This window comes from Thermobia domestica, chromosome 15 (genome assembly GCF_964235325.1).
Source record: "Thermobia domestica chromosome 15, izTheDome1.hap1.1, whole genome shotgun sequence".
NCBI classification, from domain to species: domain Eukaryota; kingdom Metazoa; phylum Arthropoda; class Insecta; order Zygentoma; family Lepismatidae; genus Thermobia; species Thermobia domestica.
In genome coordinates this window covers 10,855,250-10,873,611 of record NC_137468.1, presented here as the reverse complement: position 1 = coordinate 10,873,611, position 18,362 = coordinate 10,855,250, and the positions used below count along the sequence as shown (strand labels likewise).

Genomic DNA, 18,362 nt, shown 5'->3' with positions numbered 1-18,362 from the left:
GCTGGTACCATTATAGAAAAATAGAACACTACTTAAAAGCAATACCAGGGACTCTCGATTCAATCTTTCTGTTCTCATTTTTCCCACGATATTTCGCGGTAGGTGACGTCACGTGAAGGTATCGCCAGGGATGTTATAAAATAAAGGATCTGCCCATACCACAAAATCATGAAGCCCATACGTCACAGACAAAGGCATCCTATGATTGGTGGTTTTCTTACTTCTGAAAGGTTATTCTGGGTATTTTTCTCTCACTCCCATTTGTACATCCATACGTGCAGCATGTAACCATTGTATAATATACATCTGAAGCAGCGATTTAAAAAAAAATACACGACAGACACACTACATGTCTACATATGGAGATCACAATGTTTTGAGCCAACATATATGACGATCATTCATACGGACAGGGAGCCAAACAGAACGCTAAACGTGAACTGGGGCTACCTGTTATTTTATATACCTTGAAGCAATACATCCAGACTTCATAAAAAAAAATTTGTGATCACTAAATGTTCACTTTGTTATACGAAACAAAATATTACTTATAATTGGATCAGTTATAGCTTCAAGGTAATATTATAAAATGAGTTACATTTTTGCTTATTACTTGTTTTACTTAAATAAACTGATGGGATTGACAATTTGAACTTCTCGCTATTCCAAGGCTGGCGGGGCGAATAATTACACCAATACGCAAAATCTATTTCAAACACAACCATTATTACACACTTCATTTTTAAAAACTCGTTCTTATAGGTTATAGCAACTGTATCGATTTCCTAATTAAATTCAGTTTATAATCATGTCTTACATAGCAGCTAATATTCATGTTATAAAGTGTAAAACAAGGAAACATTCAGTGTAAATTAATAACATATTACAGATTACTGGAATCGCGATTTAATTCGATTCTAAACAATATACATTTTCTGTGTGATTGTGCGGCATGTAGGAATAGCTATCAGAAACATGAATAATTTTCATTTTGGATGTGTGGTTTCAGGTATGCAACTCAGAAATAGGTTCTTATTACAACAGTGTTAACGTTCCTCATTTTAGGATCTTTATATAAAATAATCGACATGGCGAATAAATGTGATTGAGCTTTGAAACGTAAATTTTTGTTTTATTCAAGCACTTCAAAGTATTTTTTTTTTAAATGTTTCTATATATTTAAAAAAAACTTGCCGCACTCAGGCTCGAACTGCCGTTTTCGATTCTATAATTTCAACAGCATTGCTAAACCCATTTAACCACGAAGGCAACTTAGAATGGGTTGTAATATTGTTAATAGATTGATTCAACCGCAGGTTCACATTTGGGAGTTTTAAATAGCCATTTTCTGTCCTCCTCAGTAATTTCAATTAAAGATATTGATTTTGCAACTGTGAATTGTATGCTCATTGCAGAAATACGTAGTTTGATCTTCACATATATCTTTGTGAAATTTTGCTTTATTTTTTTCTCCAAAAAAATTATAATTGTTCATTACTACACTGCTTTGTTAAAGAACGCACAAACAAGCAATAATATATGAAGACGTTGTCACGAATCAGAATAATTCCAAACCATAACTTCCTGACAAAAACTCATAACAAATGGAAGACATGGGCCAAGGATCGAAGCTTCACACAAAAAACTGCGATGACGTTGCCAGCTGCCACAGTCAACAACCGGGTTGATGCGAAAATGAAACAAGAAACGTATACGTTCGCCGCATAGGTTACAATTTGCATTAACGAAAGAAGGTGAAATTAAGATACTTGTGGTACAAGAATACAATTGTTGACAAAATATAACGGCATATCATACGTCATATTTACAATAGCAAATTCAAACTAATTCTGTTCGCCAAGTTAACAAGCATTGTGTAGGCTACTCTTTAAGACACTAGTCGTGTATAGATTTACTGGGATTTGTTGCACATGCAATGCACCGCATTACGTTAGTGCACAAGTGTCCTCATATCAACAGGTCGTGTCTTTGCTTAACCATTCTTAAATTTGCAATAAAAATAAAAATAGTCAAACCAGACAGCTCCATAATTAAAGAACCACTTTTTCTCAGCTAAACATGGAATCATTTGTAGATAATTTATTGAACAATCCCCGTCAATGCATTCCGTTCGAAGAGGAACGGAATGATATTGGACCACACACCACAACACCTGTGACAACGAAATATCCAAGGCATCGCCCACCCTGATACTACGGTAGCGTCAGATAGAAAATGAAATGAAATCTTTAAGTTTTACGTCCCACGATTATGCCGGTTAGACTAAAGGAGACGGTGATGATGAGTAATGAATGAAATGGTGGAATGAAGAAAGTGGGAGGAAACGGGAGAACCCCGAGAAAACCCACGAGCACGGTGTTTGTTCACCACAAAGTCCACACGGCGCGAGCTGGGATCGAACCAGGGACCCCAAGCACCGGAGGTGAACGCTCTACCACTGAGCCACCGCGCCCCCTGAGCGTCAGATAGAATGTGGGCATCATTCAACTGTAGATAGAAGCAGGATTCGTATGAGAAAAGGATGTCACTGCGTACTTACAAATTACAAACTGAGTACAGACATACTGTACAATGTTGATTGTTATATGTTTGAACTGTTACCTAGATATCACACACACACACACTGTCACCTAGATATGCAATATCTTTTTTACAATTTAAATTTGTCTTTTTGTTACATAGATATATTTAACTCACATCAAATATTTGGAAAGCCTCGGAAATAACTATTGCCACTATAATTCACTTGTAACAGCATGATCATGAGAAGTTGAAGAACTAATATGTGCATTTCAACGAAAGGAAAAAAACCTCAACATGTTTTTCCACTATCATTCAAATGTTATAAATTACCATTAATACAACTTTATTTTGGATAATTATAGGGAACAGGCCATTTGAATCTTTATGTTTGGGCCAAACTACACGGCATTTTACAGATGCCGAATGGAATGGAATTTGTCTTTATTGCACTTTCTCTTGGTGATTATTACTCTCAATCATCATTATTTCCTTTTCTTACCTTCATTGACAATTTAAACAACGTCCCATGTACAGTCATCCACAATAATTAGATGTTTTCATAACTGTCGCTTACTTGACACGGGCTCGAAAATACTTATGTCATGTATCTATCGCTAAATAATGATCGCGAGAGAGTGATACAGATAAGAGTCTTGTATGGTATGAAATAAACTTTTTTCCCCAAGTGCAAAGGACTAGTATACTTGTAGTACCTTAAGAAACTTATTGAAGTAAAAATCTTGGACTACATTCGGGTCAATACGGTATACACTACAGGAAAGTGATCAGATTTAGAGAAACAACGGGAAACTCCGCAAACTGGCATAATTTTACAACATACTAGGCATAATCATCATTATTATTATTCATGTCAATGAGGTAGTTCATAAAGCTGTTCAAAATAACCAATTTTTAACTCAAATTTCAATTACGCAACAATTTTAATTTTTACGTTGCATTTTAACATTTAATAGGGTCCAGGATTAGAGGAATCAATTGTCACTTGAATGTCATATTGTTGTTGTTGACTGAATTTCTTGTAGAAGGGTTGTTCTTTTCTTTTTCTTTTTTAAATGTATTAGTCCATACAAGAGATATGTTTAAAATAACACTTGGTGCAATATTACGCAACTAAAAGCCACCAAAAACGGGATGCTTATTATTATTATTTTTTAAAGGAACATTTAGCGTCCCGTTTTAATTTCTCAGGGCACCGGACAACTTAACGAAAAAGGAGAGGTCTGGCCACCTTACACCATACAAACAGTTATCAGCCATCATGGCTCTGGCGTAATTTCTAAATATTATGCCTCAATAGTTTTCTTTCACAATTATGTGGGCGCAACCATATTCATCATTCATTCTGATCGAACAGTAGAAATTAAACACTTTTTTTTTTGTTTTCAATAAATAAGTTTTTATATATAGTAAATGCTCTAAAAAAATGTACAGCGACAGTACAAATGTTCCAAGTACTTGACACACTATCATAATTGCTCTTACAGTTAATCACATCACAGAATATATTCTACAAATACTGCTGACTTGTGACATTGTCTTCTCCATTATCACATTATTTTTGTAATTAATACACCAAGCAAATTTACAGAATGAATTTGTACATTTGAACAATACATTACTACGCGAATACATCATTTCTCTACGGCAAAAACATATGCTTCTCACACAATTATATTTATATATAATTACAAGCTTCGATGGTTATACACATTTAATAAAAGAAAAAATGGTAATAATAATAAATAAAAAAGGGAATATTAACAAAGAATAACAGCTACTACATCGTAACGAATATTATTATACGCAACAACATATGATTATCATAGAATAAAAGCAAAGAGTATTTATGTTCCAGCCAGGACCTGTCGTGTACTCTTATAAGGATATGTTCTGTGTGAGATGACCTTATATGGTCTGTTCACCCACCTGTTGGACCGGACTTAAGTCCAGTTGTGGTTTCTAAGTCACGTAAAGAATAGGTCCCGCCCCGTATAATATCAGTGATGCATGAGGACGAAAAGAAAGAAAAAAAAACGTATTTATGTTTGGAAATATCTTCAAGTTCTCGCCAGAAGTGTAGCTAGCAAATCTTCAGTATAGAAGTACAGGGTGTTTCAAAATGAATATCTGGAATTTAAGGTTTTGTAGTATTTATTACAATTGTAGATAATACATCAAATGAAAGAACAAATCAGTTTTATACGCACACATGCGCATACACTGTTTCCTCTGTCTGCCGTTTGAGAGCGCTAGTAGCAAAGATGATGACTAGTGAGCAAAAAACTTTTTGTATTTTACATTTTGCTTATCTTGATGCGCTACAACTATGACTCTTTCCTCAACCAGAAGAAGGTGAACCAAAGAACTTTATTTGGCAACAAAATGAAGCGCCGCCTCACTGGCATAACGAAGTACGCGACTGATTAAACGACATGGTACTCGACAGCTGGATTGGCTGCAAGGGGGCCGGATGACAACTTGTTTCACATGGCCTCACGTTCACTAGATTTGACGCCATGCAATTCTTAGCTTTGGGGATTCATAAAGGGCCAAGTGTATGTGCCTCCGCTGTCAGCTGACGTACCCGACTTAAGAGGATTGACGCAGTTGTTCCAACAATTCCTCCAAACACACTGATCAAAGTTTGGAAAGAACTCGCTTATCGATGTGTGCCATGACAAATGGTGCTCACATTAAACACTTGTAACAAAAACTGCCTGAGTTGATCTTTCACTTGATGTATTATTTATAATTATAAATGTAATAAATACTACAAGGCCTAAAAACCCCGATATTCATTTTGAAACACCCTTAACACTGTTTTAGTTGTGCAGCATAACTTTGTTTTGCCTGATGTTAGTACAAGTTTCAGAAACCTGCAGTACATTTGCGTCGCTTTCATGAATATAAAACCTAATTATTTATATAAGATATATACGTAGCTTATTGTTTGTAGAAAATATTAATTTCCAAAACCGGTCAGCAATATCAAAAAAGATTCTATGCTACGCAAGGCACGAAGTTGATTTGAGCAGTCCGTCCCGCAAACTCTTATTACTCCGTGCTGCTACACTACTCGTTCTCGCCATCTGTACATGAAACCACGGGCACCTATTTCGAAACAAAGCAAGTTCATGCGTATCGGCTACAAATTCTTTCTGCACTTAACAGCAAAGTAAGTGCATATGCGTCTAAGGCAGTGTTTCTCAAAGTGTGGGTAGCAGGCCATGCTTTTGTAGGTCGCGAGAAATTAAGTATGAAAATTTTATTTTGATGCAGAAACATATGTTATAAAGTAAGTACCATTCAGGAAATGAAAATTCGAAGCGTTTGTTAATGAGGTGAAGAGTAAATGATTGCTCAGAGCCCTGCCTTGTTGTACACATGGGAAAGAAAGTATTTGACAGTTGGCTAATTTTCTTTTGTCAATAACTCGGGAACAAATGAATTAATTTGGATCTTTTTGTTGCTATCCTTAGATTAGTTATAACTTCTTAACTTGCCAAAAGCGATACTCTAATAGGTTATTTTTTGTTGAGTTATTAGGAAAAGAAATTTTGTCAACGGAAGAATACTTTCTTTCGTGATTGTACAATAAGAAGAGATGCTGGATTAGGATGGAAAGAGAATGGATGACTCAAAATCTGTGACGGGGGTAGGGCATTGCGTTGGGAATATTGTTAGCTCTGTGTTACTTTTCTATGAAAAAATTAGAAATATGACTTACAAAATTTAATTGGTTTGGAATTCACCACGATGTGTATTTGAATACAAGTAGGTGGGCCACAAAATAGTTTTAATATGTAATGTGGGTCGCGGTAACAACAAGTCTGAGAACCACTGGTCTAAAGAATAGTTTATAAATATCGAAAAACGGGGAGATGGGGTAGAATGAAGAGAATACAACATTTATGACAAATGCTTAAAATATTATCCTGATCTGATCTTAATCTCGAAGACTCTGAGACACTGTGTGGAATTTGAAATCTGATGTGAGAAGTTGGATCAATCAGCGAGAATGTAACCATTGCTCTGAATCCTAATGCTGAAGACAATTTAAAGAACCATGGTCCAAGGTTTGAGAAAGTGTAATGAGAGTAGTAACAGACATGTAGAGCAAAAAGAAAAAATGCATTGCAACAAAAGAAAATACTGCGTTACATGAATGCACTGTTCAAGTTCTCCAATAAATTCTACATTATCCTGAAAAGTATTAACAGCTAAAGATACAAAACGGAAGTGTTACGAAATACCATTCATGTGAAAACAACCACTGAACTAGATTAAGGTAAGAATATTACATATCTTAACCTACAACGGACAGGCTGGGTTTGTCAGACCCACTAACATGCGGTAAATTCAAATATTTTTTTCATAGTTTTAAAACTGTGCCAACGACGTGGTCTCTGTACCTTTCAGATAATATCCGGACAGGGTAGCAATGTATACTTGAAGTATATGTATACTGTGTATGTATTCAACTTCAGTTGCTGCTAGTCAGTGCACAAGAAAGAGTTTATTTTGGTTTGTGAGATACACTCCATCCACTAGCGTTATCTTATGTTTCTATGTCCCTATTTGTATAATCTCATTTGCATTTTTTTCTGTGGAAGAATTGGAGACATTTCTCGTGTATAACCATAAAGAAACTATAATTTTCTCCAAGTGTAAATGTAATGATGATAAGATCCAACATTACTAGCAACGAAATACATGTACGACATTTTATAACCACTTGAAAACGTAAAAGATAAAGATAGAACTTGAGAAAAGTAGTTTTTAATATTTTAAATAAAAATAATTTTTTATCATACATTGACAAGTGTTACATGTATGATTGACACAATATGTCTTGGGTTTCCTACACCCATCCCGTCCTTTCGTGTCACTTTTTCCAACCCGCCCATTGTAGGTTTAACAACTAAATTTCATCAGTTAAAACTTTTCAAGACAAACTCAAAAACGCATGATGTATATACAGAAAATTATAAATAGAAGGGGAATACTTTGTGTCAATAAAACTGAGCATTCGTACACTACGACTGTACTGTGTTCGTGTTGTGTTGGGTGACAGTGAGTAGTACGGAAGGTAGTGTAGTGCCATACAGCATGGTTATTTGAGGTAAGTGTATTTAAGACTGTCAGTATGTTACGTGTATTAAGAACAACAGTGTCCAATGTGAGGAACTATTATTAGCATACAGACATTATGAGAGAAGAGGTATGCTGGACGGAAACCTAGCCGTGAGAGGAACAGGTGTGCACATCTCCCACTTCCCCAAGGGCTTGGGCGGAATCATCCAAATAAAACATTTCCTAAGTGTACTTTTCGTTCCTTAAGTTTACCGTTCTCCAATTTGATTATTTTCAATGAACAAATGTTCCTCCCCTCCGCCCAATATTCTTACGGGCGCAATCTGCGCCCTAGAACCCTCCTGCGGGCACCCTTGCAGAGGAATTACCGAACATTGAAATGAAGTTTCACAGATAATTGTAAAGTTAATGCAAAACATTGACGACAGAGCTCAATCACCATATGGAGTGACACCTATTTCCACAGTTCCATGAACGCTGCATAACCTCATAAGTCGGGTCGGGTTACTTTGAATGCTTAGATCAATGCTGCCAACGCGGTAGTGCGAAGATGGTACTGGGAACGTAAAACATGGACAGCCGATGTTTAAAAGAGAGTAATATGATGGGATGAGGTACCTTTCTCCTCCTTTCCGACAAGATGAGTTTAGATGTGGTGGACGCTTAAAGACGCACATGCTCTGACAACCTACTTCCTTGCATCCTGTAGTACAAACGTTATTTCAAAACACCACACCGTCTTCCAGCATGACAGTACGCCAACACACACAGCCAGACGTGTTCAGGCGTCGTTAAAGGAGCATCAAGATGAACTTGAATACCTCTCCTGGAATCATTCAATATGTATGGCGTTTCAGAGTACCAAATCCGGTACAGATTTTATCAACCGTGTTTTGCATTGCATGAAGAATGGTCCACTATTCCTCGGGAAGCGTTTCATGAGTATCAAGTCCGCAACAAATACAAGCTAAATTTAAGGTTAAAAATGGTCCAACAACGTATTAATAAGGTAAGTTGCATTTTGCTATTGTATCCATTATTTTGTTAACTGTCTGTATACAACTATAGGATATTAATTTTCCTTCTTGTATAAAATTCAATATTGACGAGAAATGATTACGTCATTATAAAACACAGTATTGCATCACAATTTCTTATGCTTTTTAGGTGCATATATACTCGGTAAATATTACAAAAATAGCCCGACATGGAAATATTATCAAAACATCTCATATTAACGAACAAATAAGATTTAGCAACCCTGAAATATGTCTTAAAGTCTGAGCGAAAGAGATATTTTATGATAAATTCCCTTTTCCAAAATAGTGAAATACATTCCTTTCACAAACAGCAAAAAATAAAGTTAAAATCTGCCAATCAACAACCTGTAAACTATTTCGAAAAAGATTTTTCTCAAACATGGTACAACGTTCTAACATGAGTATAGAGTGAACGACAAAACTTCTTTCCATTTGATATTTATTTTGTGAATAACGGTGGTATAGCTGGAACGTACAGAAAATTCTATTCTTTTTAATTCACTGAAAACTGAACTCAAATTGACCTTCCATTCAGAAGTTATTTACGAAACCAATTTATCAAAGAGAAAGAACTTTTGTTGCTGACTGTACAAATATTCCATTTCAACTTGTGACATGTTCATTGAACTAAAAAGCCGTAATCAACAAACTTTACAAATAAATTTCCTTGTATTATAAAAATCTTTAGTATTACCACTTGATAAGACCCACACTGCTACGGAATCAGGGGCATGAAAAAAGTTGCATTAGCACAAACTATTTATACCAGTAAGTCTGTTATGTTTCTCATTAGGAATTGGGGAGTTAAAAAAAAACCCTGAATATTAAAAGTTTTAAGTTTAAAAAAGTACAAAAAAAATTAATTTAGTCCTTGGCTATGTTAAGTTTAATTTATGGTGAAAATTTAGTCTTCACTAGCCGCCCATGGGGCATAAAGATGTGAGTACAATCATTACAAAATTGGGTAACACCTGAACCTTACGACAATATCGTTGTTTATAAAACGCTTTGTGATTTATTGTATCTTAACACAAGAAAGTAATTTATACGTAAATCTGTCCACTCATCACGAAATTATTAACAAAAGGGTAAAAGGACTGAACCCTACAGGTGGTTACGCGGAAATATTCGAAAGAATTGTTACTCAAAAAGCAATTCTTGTTCCAAAAATTTCATAATGAAAGGACAGATTTTCGTTTAGTTCCAGTAGATTTACTTTAATGTTATTTTAAATCAATATATACGTACAAACACCGAGATTAAACAAAAAGAAAAGGTGCTTATTTTTATCAAAAGGACACATCTTTTGAACACTTTTGTGCAACTAAAATAATACACTGTTTAACATGCAACCAATAGAGGACTGCTTTCTCTTCCAACGTTAGTTACAATGTACAGCCTTGAGAAAGAAAAAAGGTGGTAATTCATCTCTTTAAAAAAGCAATACTCTAGTCCATACATGAAGGCAGGTCTAATATTGCGGATCTTTTTTTAACTAATTAAAATAGTTACCTCAAGCTTGAAATAGCAAAATGTCCTGTGTGGTAGAAAAAATAAGGCCTTATTAGGGAAAATGAGTGGCCAGTTTTTATTTGCTAGTTCTAAAATAAGATTGTACATTTCCAATATACGCAATATTTAATAAGTTACTTAATTGACTTAGATGTTTGCACATTATTTAATCAAAGAACAGGATCTATATATAATAATAATAATAATAATAATAATAATAATAATAATAATAATAATAAGAAGAAGAAGAAGAAGAAGAAGAAGAAGAAGAAGAAGAAGAAGCCCTTTACCTAAGCATCTACATTCTGAACACTTACTACAAACGTTTCAGCGATAAATTCTCGCCATGATCAGTACATTTTTTTTTATTATCATTAAAATTTACGTTGCTCGAAGAATTACATTTCTGATGAACCTTCCTCGTAATAATTTGTCGTTTCCTTACTTCAAGGATTAGTACTACTTATAGAATGATATAAGTTATTATGCAACGAGCTTCAAGAGCAATTTCTACTAGTACAGTACTTTTACAGAGAAAATTCATTTTAAAAACATGAACAGGGTGTGGCCAAAAGTCTGGACCGGGCTAAATATTTGGGAAACTGTAAATGCAGGCATTCCGAAGGCAACTGGGATCAATGTTGGTGGGAGGTTGAAACATTATGACGTGGTTAAGGTTATCGTCCGCCATCTTGGAACCAACTTATTTAAAATAGCAACATGGTCGTGTGACATATTAAACAACATCCTCGTTCTAAGAGAAATCTAACCGTAAAGTTATTTTTTTCCAAAATCTGAAAGGGTTTTTAACTTGTGAATGGATTTAGGATAGGTTATGTTAGCTTTTAGATGTAAATTTTGTTATTTGTACAGCATTGTATGGACGGAAACTGACTGTCTATTTTTAAAATTTTTTTCTTGTAGGTAGGACGGTATATTAACTCGAGAGAAAAGAATCGATATTATCCTTTTGGCTGGAGGACGCAGTTCAGCAATAATAGCAACCATCTCCAATGAGTGACATCCTAATCGCGAAAAGGATAATTTCGATTCTTTCCTTGCCTTCGGATCGACTGCATTTACAGTTTCTCAAATATTTAGCTCGATCCAGACTTTCGGCAACACCCTGTATTTGTTCATGCAATGTATATTTTAATAGGCGAGAATTTATTGCTGAAATGTTTGCACTAAGTGTTGAGAAATGGGACGCTTTGGTATAAATTTAATTTCATACTTCTCAGTGAAAGTTATTGCATACCATTTTGTTGGACATAATTTGGAACTCCAAATAAGATTTATTATTCTTAACACATTTCATTAAACAAACTGATATTTTTGTTATTGCCGATTGCAGAGCTTTGTTCCCGCAAATTGAAGTTTTCTCTCTCATATCAGTGATAATAGAAACGATCCGAGTGTTCAGAGGAGACACGAGCTCATTACATTAGCTCTACACGTACCCCTCTAATTCCATCGACTTCTCAATCTTTAATAATAAAATAATAATAATAATAATAATAATAATAATAATAATAATAATAATAATAATAATAATAATAATAATAATAATAATAATAATAATGCGTGTGTGTGTCATTAGCTTTTCGCATAGAAAGAATCCACCAGATTTGGTGCACAAATGGATCTTCACCACATCTAATCGCATACGAAGCAGTTTCTTCGATTTTTAGCTCGGAAGAGGGAGGGGGGAGTTAAACGTTATGCACGTTTCTTCTAGCTGTTTAAAGGAACGCCGTGTTTATATGCAACCCGCAATACACGTGTACTATGCGGGCTTACGTAACATCAGAGGATAAATATCCAGGTAATGAAATGTTTGTGGAGAATTTTTTTAAAGAACTTTTTTCTTCTCTGTTTATCCACGTTCTGAAGGGACCCAACAACGACGGGCGGTTCCAGCTAGTAAATTAATAGAACTGGCGTCGTCATTGAAAACGGGTAATAATTACTACTCGTTTTGTGCTACACCACAAGGAATATAGATCTATCTACCATCTTTGCATTCACGCTACAAATGCACAATCTTACGACACCTGTTATTTTGAGTTCTTTTCCACACTTAACATAGTTGTAAGTTCCACACTTCGGTACAAAAGAGTACAGAAAACTCATTAACCTTAAGGTTTCACTAAAATGATATTGCAAATAAATATAACGAGTAACTTTAAACCACCTGAACATTACAAATAGTTCTTATCCATACACATTTCCAGAACTCCTAACTCTGTCACTAGCGTCTCCTAGCAAAACATGAGATACACAATTTTTGCCTCACTACGATATAAGCAGTATCTATTTCTCAAATTGGTTGAATATATTGAGGCCACTTTCTTGACCTACAACAACAGTTTGTGTTCAACACATAATTAATAATCAATCCGCGTCTTTGAACTGAAATAAAGACTTCCAGTAAAGTTAATCACGTTACGTAAAACAAACAGCTTAATACACAACAGGTAAATGATACGTCAGCCAGTGTTTAAAGGGAACTTTACAACAAAAAGATAATACACAAACTGGCAGAATTATGAAATACACTACATAAATTACAGCTTACTGACGACGTCAACTTTTATCAGTTTCTAGAAGCGACGACGCAGCTACTTCTAAATTCCAGTTACTATTTCTCAACGCCATTTCACAGTTGATTCTAGATGCAACACCCAGCCTGAAAATAAAATTAAAAAAAAAAAAAAAAAAGTCCGCATCTAATGAACTATGTTTACAATAACTTAATTTTACAGTGGCAAATAGCAGTGGAAAAAAGAATGAAAGAAAAAAAAAACGTTTCTCTCATGTACCCTATTAGTATTTTAAACATATTGGGTCTTACGCAGAGACGTTCTGACGCGTGATGAATGCCATACTAAAGAATTCGACTAACATATGTTTCCTGTAGTAGTCAGGCCTTTAGTATGACGCTAATCAAACGTCAACACTACTCTGTATACGGCTGATTGAGTCTAGAAGAATATTTTTACACAAGTATTTAACTACCTATCTCGAATACTATTCATCTGAATGCAGAACCTTGCAACATTAAAATAATTTGTAATTAAAGGAAACTGTAATCTTGAAAATAGTTATTTTCATTTAATCTATTCCTAATAGTTTTATTACTCTATTTCCAGTCAATTTTATTAATTACCTCTATAGGTTGTCTGGAAAGTCGCGCAATCCGAATTTTTGGCAAATCGCAACTTTTGAACCATTAAGTGCAAATGAAACAAAACTGCCCCTCAAAGGAGGCCTGTTTGTGTAAACATTATTACATACAAACCATGGGAAGGTGGTTAGTCATTTATTTTTTCGAATGCCAGAAGCATGCGAAGCAGGTTGCAAAACAGGAAAAATCACGATTTGGAGACAAGTTTGCCAATGTTTGTGGACTACTAGGAATGTTATTCGTAAATCACTGAGGAAGTTATTGTCAGGGCCAGATAGAATATTATTTTCCTCAGTAATTTTTAAGTCAGTCTGTAAGAGTCTATACATAGAATAGATGGTGTTTAGGTACATATGTCGACACTGGTATCGTCAGTGTTGCGATATTACGCCATAATGCCAGAAGACTGTTTTTTTATGGTAGCCGTGGGATATCTGCATCTGGTGTCAATGTATCATGTTTCAGAACGTTACCTTCCCATCCAGTCTACCTAATAACATTCCCACTTGTCCACAAACAATGCCGCACCTGTCTCCAATTCGTGATTTTTCATGTTTCGTAAAGAAAGAAAAGTTCCTGATTCTTAAGGACAAATGTTAAACCCCATCCCAAAGATTTATATCTAAAAAATATCTATATAGATAAGCCTTCCTTAGATGGTAGTTTCATTTTGTACACTACAGCAGTAATAGCATTCTATGGATATCTTCATCGTAGGCAAGGTGGTTACTGTATTTGACTATTTTATTACTCAAAATAAGAAAGAAGATTTTAATATCAATGTATCATAATATATCGTAGCTATAGCTATAAATACGGATCAGGGACCACCTTCAACAATTAAAACATTATGGTAATTTACATAATCATATGTAATAAATATAGTTAACACTTAAAATGCGAACGTGAAATAAAAGCAAGGATAGGAATGGCGAAAGAAGCCTTTAGGACGAAGAAAAGCCTGTTTTGTGGGACCTTGAATAAAGAGTTGAGAAAAAGACTCATAAAATGCTTCGTGTAGAGTGTTGTACTGTATGGGGCGGAAACGTAGATATTACGTAAAAGTGATGAAAATCGACTGGAAGCCTTCGAAATGTGGGTGTGGAGAAGAAAGAATTAGTTGGGTCGGGCAGGCCAGGGTGTTTTAAATAATAGTTGCACTTAGTTTGTAATAAACAAAACAGTTTTAACATACAATTATTAAAATTAAATAATAATGTTATTTAAAAAGCAGTTCATAGGATTCCAAAACAACATGATACGTAATCAAATGCAGTTGAGTTCGTTCCTCTAGTCGCAGCCTTAACTTAAATTTTGGAGGAATTGGTATTCTGGCGACACTGTAATTTCTATGGATGGCAATAGTGAAAACTCTTCAGTTTCATATTTTCTGTTGTAGAATAACATTATATATGATTGTGGTAAGTTGCCTTTTATCTCTTTTCACTTATGAATAAACATGAGTTAAGGGTGTTGAGTGCTCCCATCATATTCCCCCCCACCCACTGATTTTTATGGAGAATTCTTTTCCTCTTTAAACTGAACAAGGATTTTAATTGTTTGATTTTACGGATTTTTTTCTTAAGATCTACTTAAAGTGTTGCTTGTGTTGTTAAAATACAATCGGATTATGAAGAGTGTTAATGAACAAACTGCGAGAGGTGGTTATTCATATCAAAATAACACACGCAAAAAAAAAAAAAAAAAATTCATATGCATGTTTCAGAGCTAGGGCCGTCCAAAAGCATGAAAAAATACAGTGTAACACACGTTATTTCAAACACGAGAAATCGTGATTCGTATCAGTGTATAGGAAAAATGCGTATTTCAGTAATGTGCGATGGGTGCGTACGGAATTCCCCACATAGCATAATTCCTAGACATGTTTCCAACAGAAACTCCACATATGCTCAAATTGAAATGTGGGTTCAAAGGAGGGGAAAAAATGAAAGTAAAGGTGAAATGCGTGACGGGAGGTTCAAATGTTAGGGATCAACCAGTTTCACGGTTCCAAATGGGAACGCATGTCTTTTTTCTTTTCTTTCTTTCTTTTGAACGGTCCTAACTTCGAAACTATGAACCTTTCTCCCCATCCCCACATGAACTCTTTTTCTTGTTTAGATGTGAGGAATTGCCTTTCAAAGTATCATTAACACCATTTACATACATGTAATATTGGGAACAAAGTAGCCTAGTGGTTGGAGTGTTGAACTCACGTCCGCGTGGTTCGATTCCTGGCCAGTGCTCCCCAATTTTCGGCGTCCACCCAGCGTCCTGAGGCAAACTGGGGAGCCACTAGGTCTAGAAAGCTCCTGATGCTCCTGTTAAGGACGCTGACCACGTGCTCGCCGCTAGACTGGATGTAGTTCAGCCAATCGCTAGCGGATGGCGCTGGAGCAGGCTTAGGCTCACAAATAGGCCATTATGCCACGTGGTTTGGTTTGGTTTATAAATGTAATATTACGTAAGTTTCATTTACATAAATTACAATTATACACAACAGAATTTAACTTTCACAAACAAACGGACATTCAAATAGATTTGGAGAAAGGAATCAGTAAAATCAAAACCGCTAAAATTCCTACAATTTAATTCAAAATAAAGAGAAAAGTATTTCCCCATATAAATCAACGGGCTAAGAATAAAAGATGGCGCACATACTCAGCACCCTTAATTCTCTCATCTTCTCGTTTTATGCTTTTACATCCTGAGTCAAAACCGCGGTTATCAAAGGCAAGATCTACTATTAACGTGGGCTCTCAATCATGGATGGAATTGAATTTAGTGCAGGAGTGTGAGGGCGTAGATCATTATGCAAGATCAACCCTTGTAATACAGGCTGATCCCCACTACACTAAATCGCCTCCAAGAGAGCTGGAATACAGGAACACGCTATTTTCCTATATTAAGTGCTTCAACAGCAAAAAAATGAAATGAAATGAAATCTTTGAGTTTTACGTCCCACGGTTATGCCGGTTAGGCTAAAGGAGACGGTGATTATGAGAAATGAATGAAATGGTGGAATGAAGAAAGTGGGAGGAAACGGGAAAACCCCGAGAAAACCCACGCACACGGTGTTTGTCCACCACAAAGTTCACTTGGCAGGAGCAGGGTTTGAACCCGGGACCCCATGCACCAGAGGTGAACGCTCTACCACTGAGCCACCGCGGCCCCTACGCTTCAACAGCAGTCTGCTTGTTTTCAATGGTTTAGGTTCTTGGTGGACTGTCATGCAGTTAATTTTCAATTACTTCCTGATTCTGTCTCAACGCCTTGCACCAATTATATAATCAAAACTCAAAACGATACCCATTCCCAAAGCGCTTTTTAAATCTCGGGTTAATATAAGTTGATCTTCATTTGTCAAATATCTAATAATAAAGCACTGCACAATACTACTCTGCTCCGACACAAAATAATAATTAGAACTAGCAGGAAGGCGAAAAGAAAAGCTAACTCCATTAACAGCAAGTTCAAACATGCATACGTTTGTCCAATGCGTCATGTATCACTTGCACTCTTATAAGAACAAAGCTTGAAAATTCCTATTCATCCCACGTTATTACATATTCAGGAACAAATACCGTTTCCTTTTTTATTAAATTACCTTATTATTCTTAAATATAGAGTTATATACTTAATTCTGGGTTATTCCATTTTTCTGTTTTACTGATATTTTGTGCGCTTTCTCTTTAATTTACACAAAGTTGTAAAATTTGTGCGATTTGTGATTGCTTTACGTCTTTATACAGCATGCCCTTGTGAGAAAAAGGTGGGATCTGAACGAATATTCAAGTTCGTGTCCAAGAGATTGTTTAGGGCTTATGCCTGCGACCAAGGGCATGTTAAAACAATACTCTCGCCATGAAGATACGGGGAATCACTGGGCGAGATTATTGCATTATTTACTCCCAAGTTATTGAAAAAAAAAAAAAAAAAGCAATGGGGGGATCTACTTCTGAGCGTTTGTACCACCCACTGACTGGAGACCTTAACTCTGAAATCTGAGATTTATAGTACCTGAGTAGACGATCCAATTTAATTCTCCTGGCAGCAGCCACCGTGTCCCATCCTGTGTCCTGAAGAGCAGCCAAACATTCCTCCTCTGCAGCGTCCCCTACATCATGGGCTACCTGTGCGATCTTCCCTGCGCGGAAGTCAGGCTTCAAGGACATCACCTACAACAAATACAAACATTTTAATATTTAATGGAATAGCAATACACAATGAAGTTTGTCAGTTTTCCTTATCATTTCAGAGTTATTATTTTATATGTTCGTAACAATAATACGTTTCCAACCTCCCCATGATCTTGCTACAGGTATATTGAGGGAGGGACGACCTAAAGAAAGCTAATAAAACTATGGAAGGAAATACCAGAGAATATCTAAGTATGCGGAAGGAATATTCATAATGACCTAAAACTTACTAAAAACACGAACTACAAACACGATTTAAAATCTGAAGAATAGGCATAAAAATTAAAACTTACAATAAAATCTTAGAACCTGATAAGAGTTTATTATGATTATGATCTTAATTGACTAGAAAATTAATTATATAACTACAAAAAGGTGTTAAAAATAGACTAATCAGAAGTAAATCCTTATATTTGCCTTCTCTTTAAAGGTACACGGAATAAAATTGACGAACAGTCAGTCGTACAGTGTCAGAATGTCAGCTCTGCAAGCCGAGAGAATAATCCGGCATTCTTAAGTGAATCAATTGATAGTACTATACACTTTAGAGCAACGGATTTTCATCGTCCAACAGGCCTACAAATGCAACGACAGCCTGATCATGGTATTGATTGTGTGGCGTGTTGTTTCCTGTTTTACCCCATATACTGTTTACAAAATGCTCGATGAGCTGTTTCGGGCTGTTGTTATATTTGTAGTATTGTTGGACGATCAAAAGCCGTTGCTCCAAAGTGTATGACAGCATCTATTGATTGACCTTGAGCA

General features: G+C 35.6%; 1 protein-coding gene across 1 annotated transcript in view; it reads right to left on the bottom strand.

Moving 5' to 3' along the window:
• Positions 1–5,495: 5,495 nt before the first annotated feature.
• Ack (activated Cdc42 kinase) overlaps positions 5,496–18,362 on the bottom strand; it is a 93,889-nt gene continuing 81,022 nt past the window's right edge. Inside the window, exons 14-15 of the mRNA XM_081741312.1 lie at positions 17,419–17,576; positions 5,496–12,900 (exon numbers count right to left, since the gene is read on the bottom strand). Coding sequence (XP_081597438.1) covers positions 12,798–12,900; positions 17,419–17,576 — 261 coding nt within the window. The 3' untranslated portion in view covers positions 5,496–12,797. The remainder of the gene's footprint in view (positions 12,901–17,418; positions 17,577–18,362) is intronic.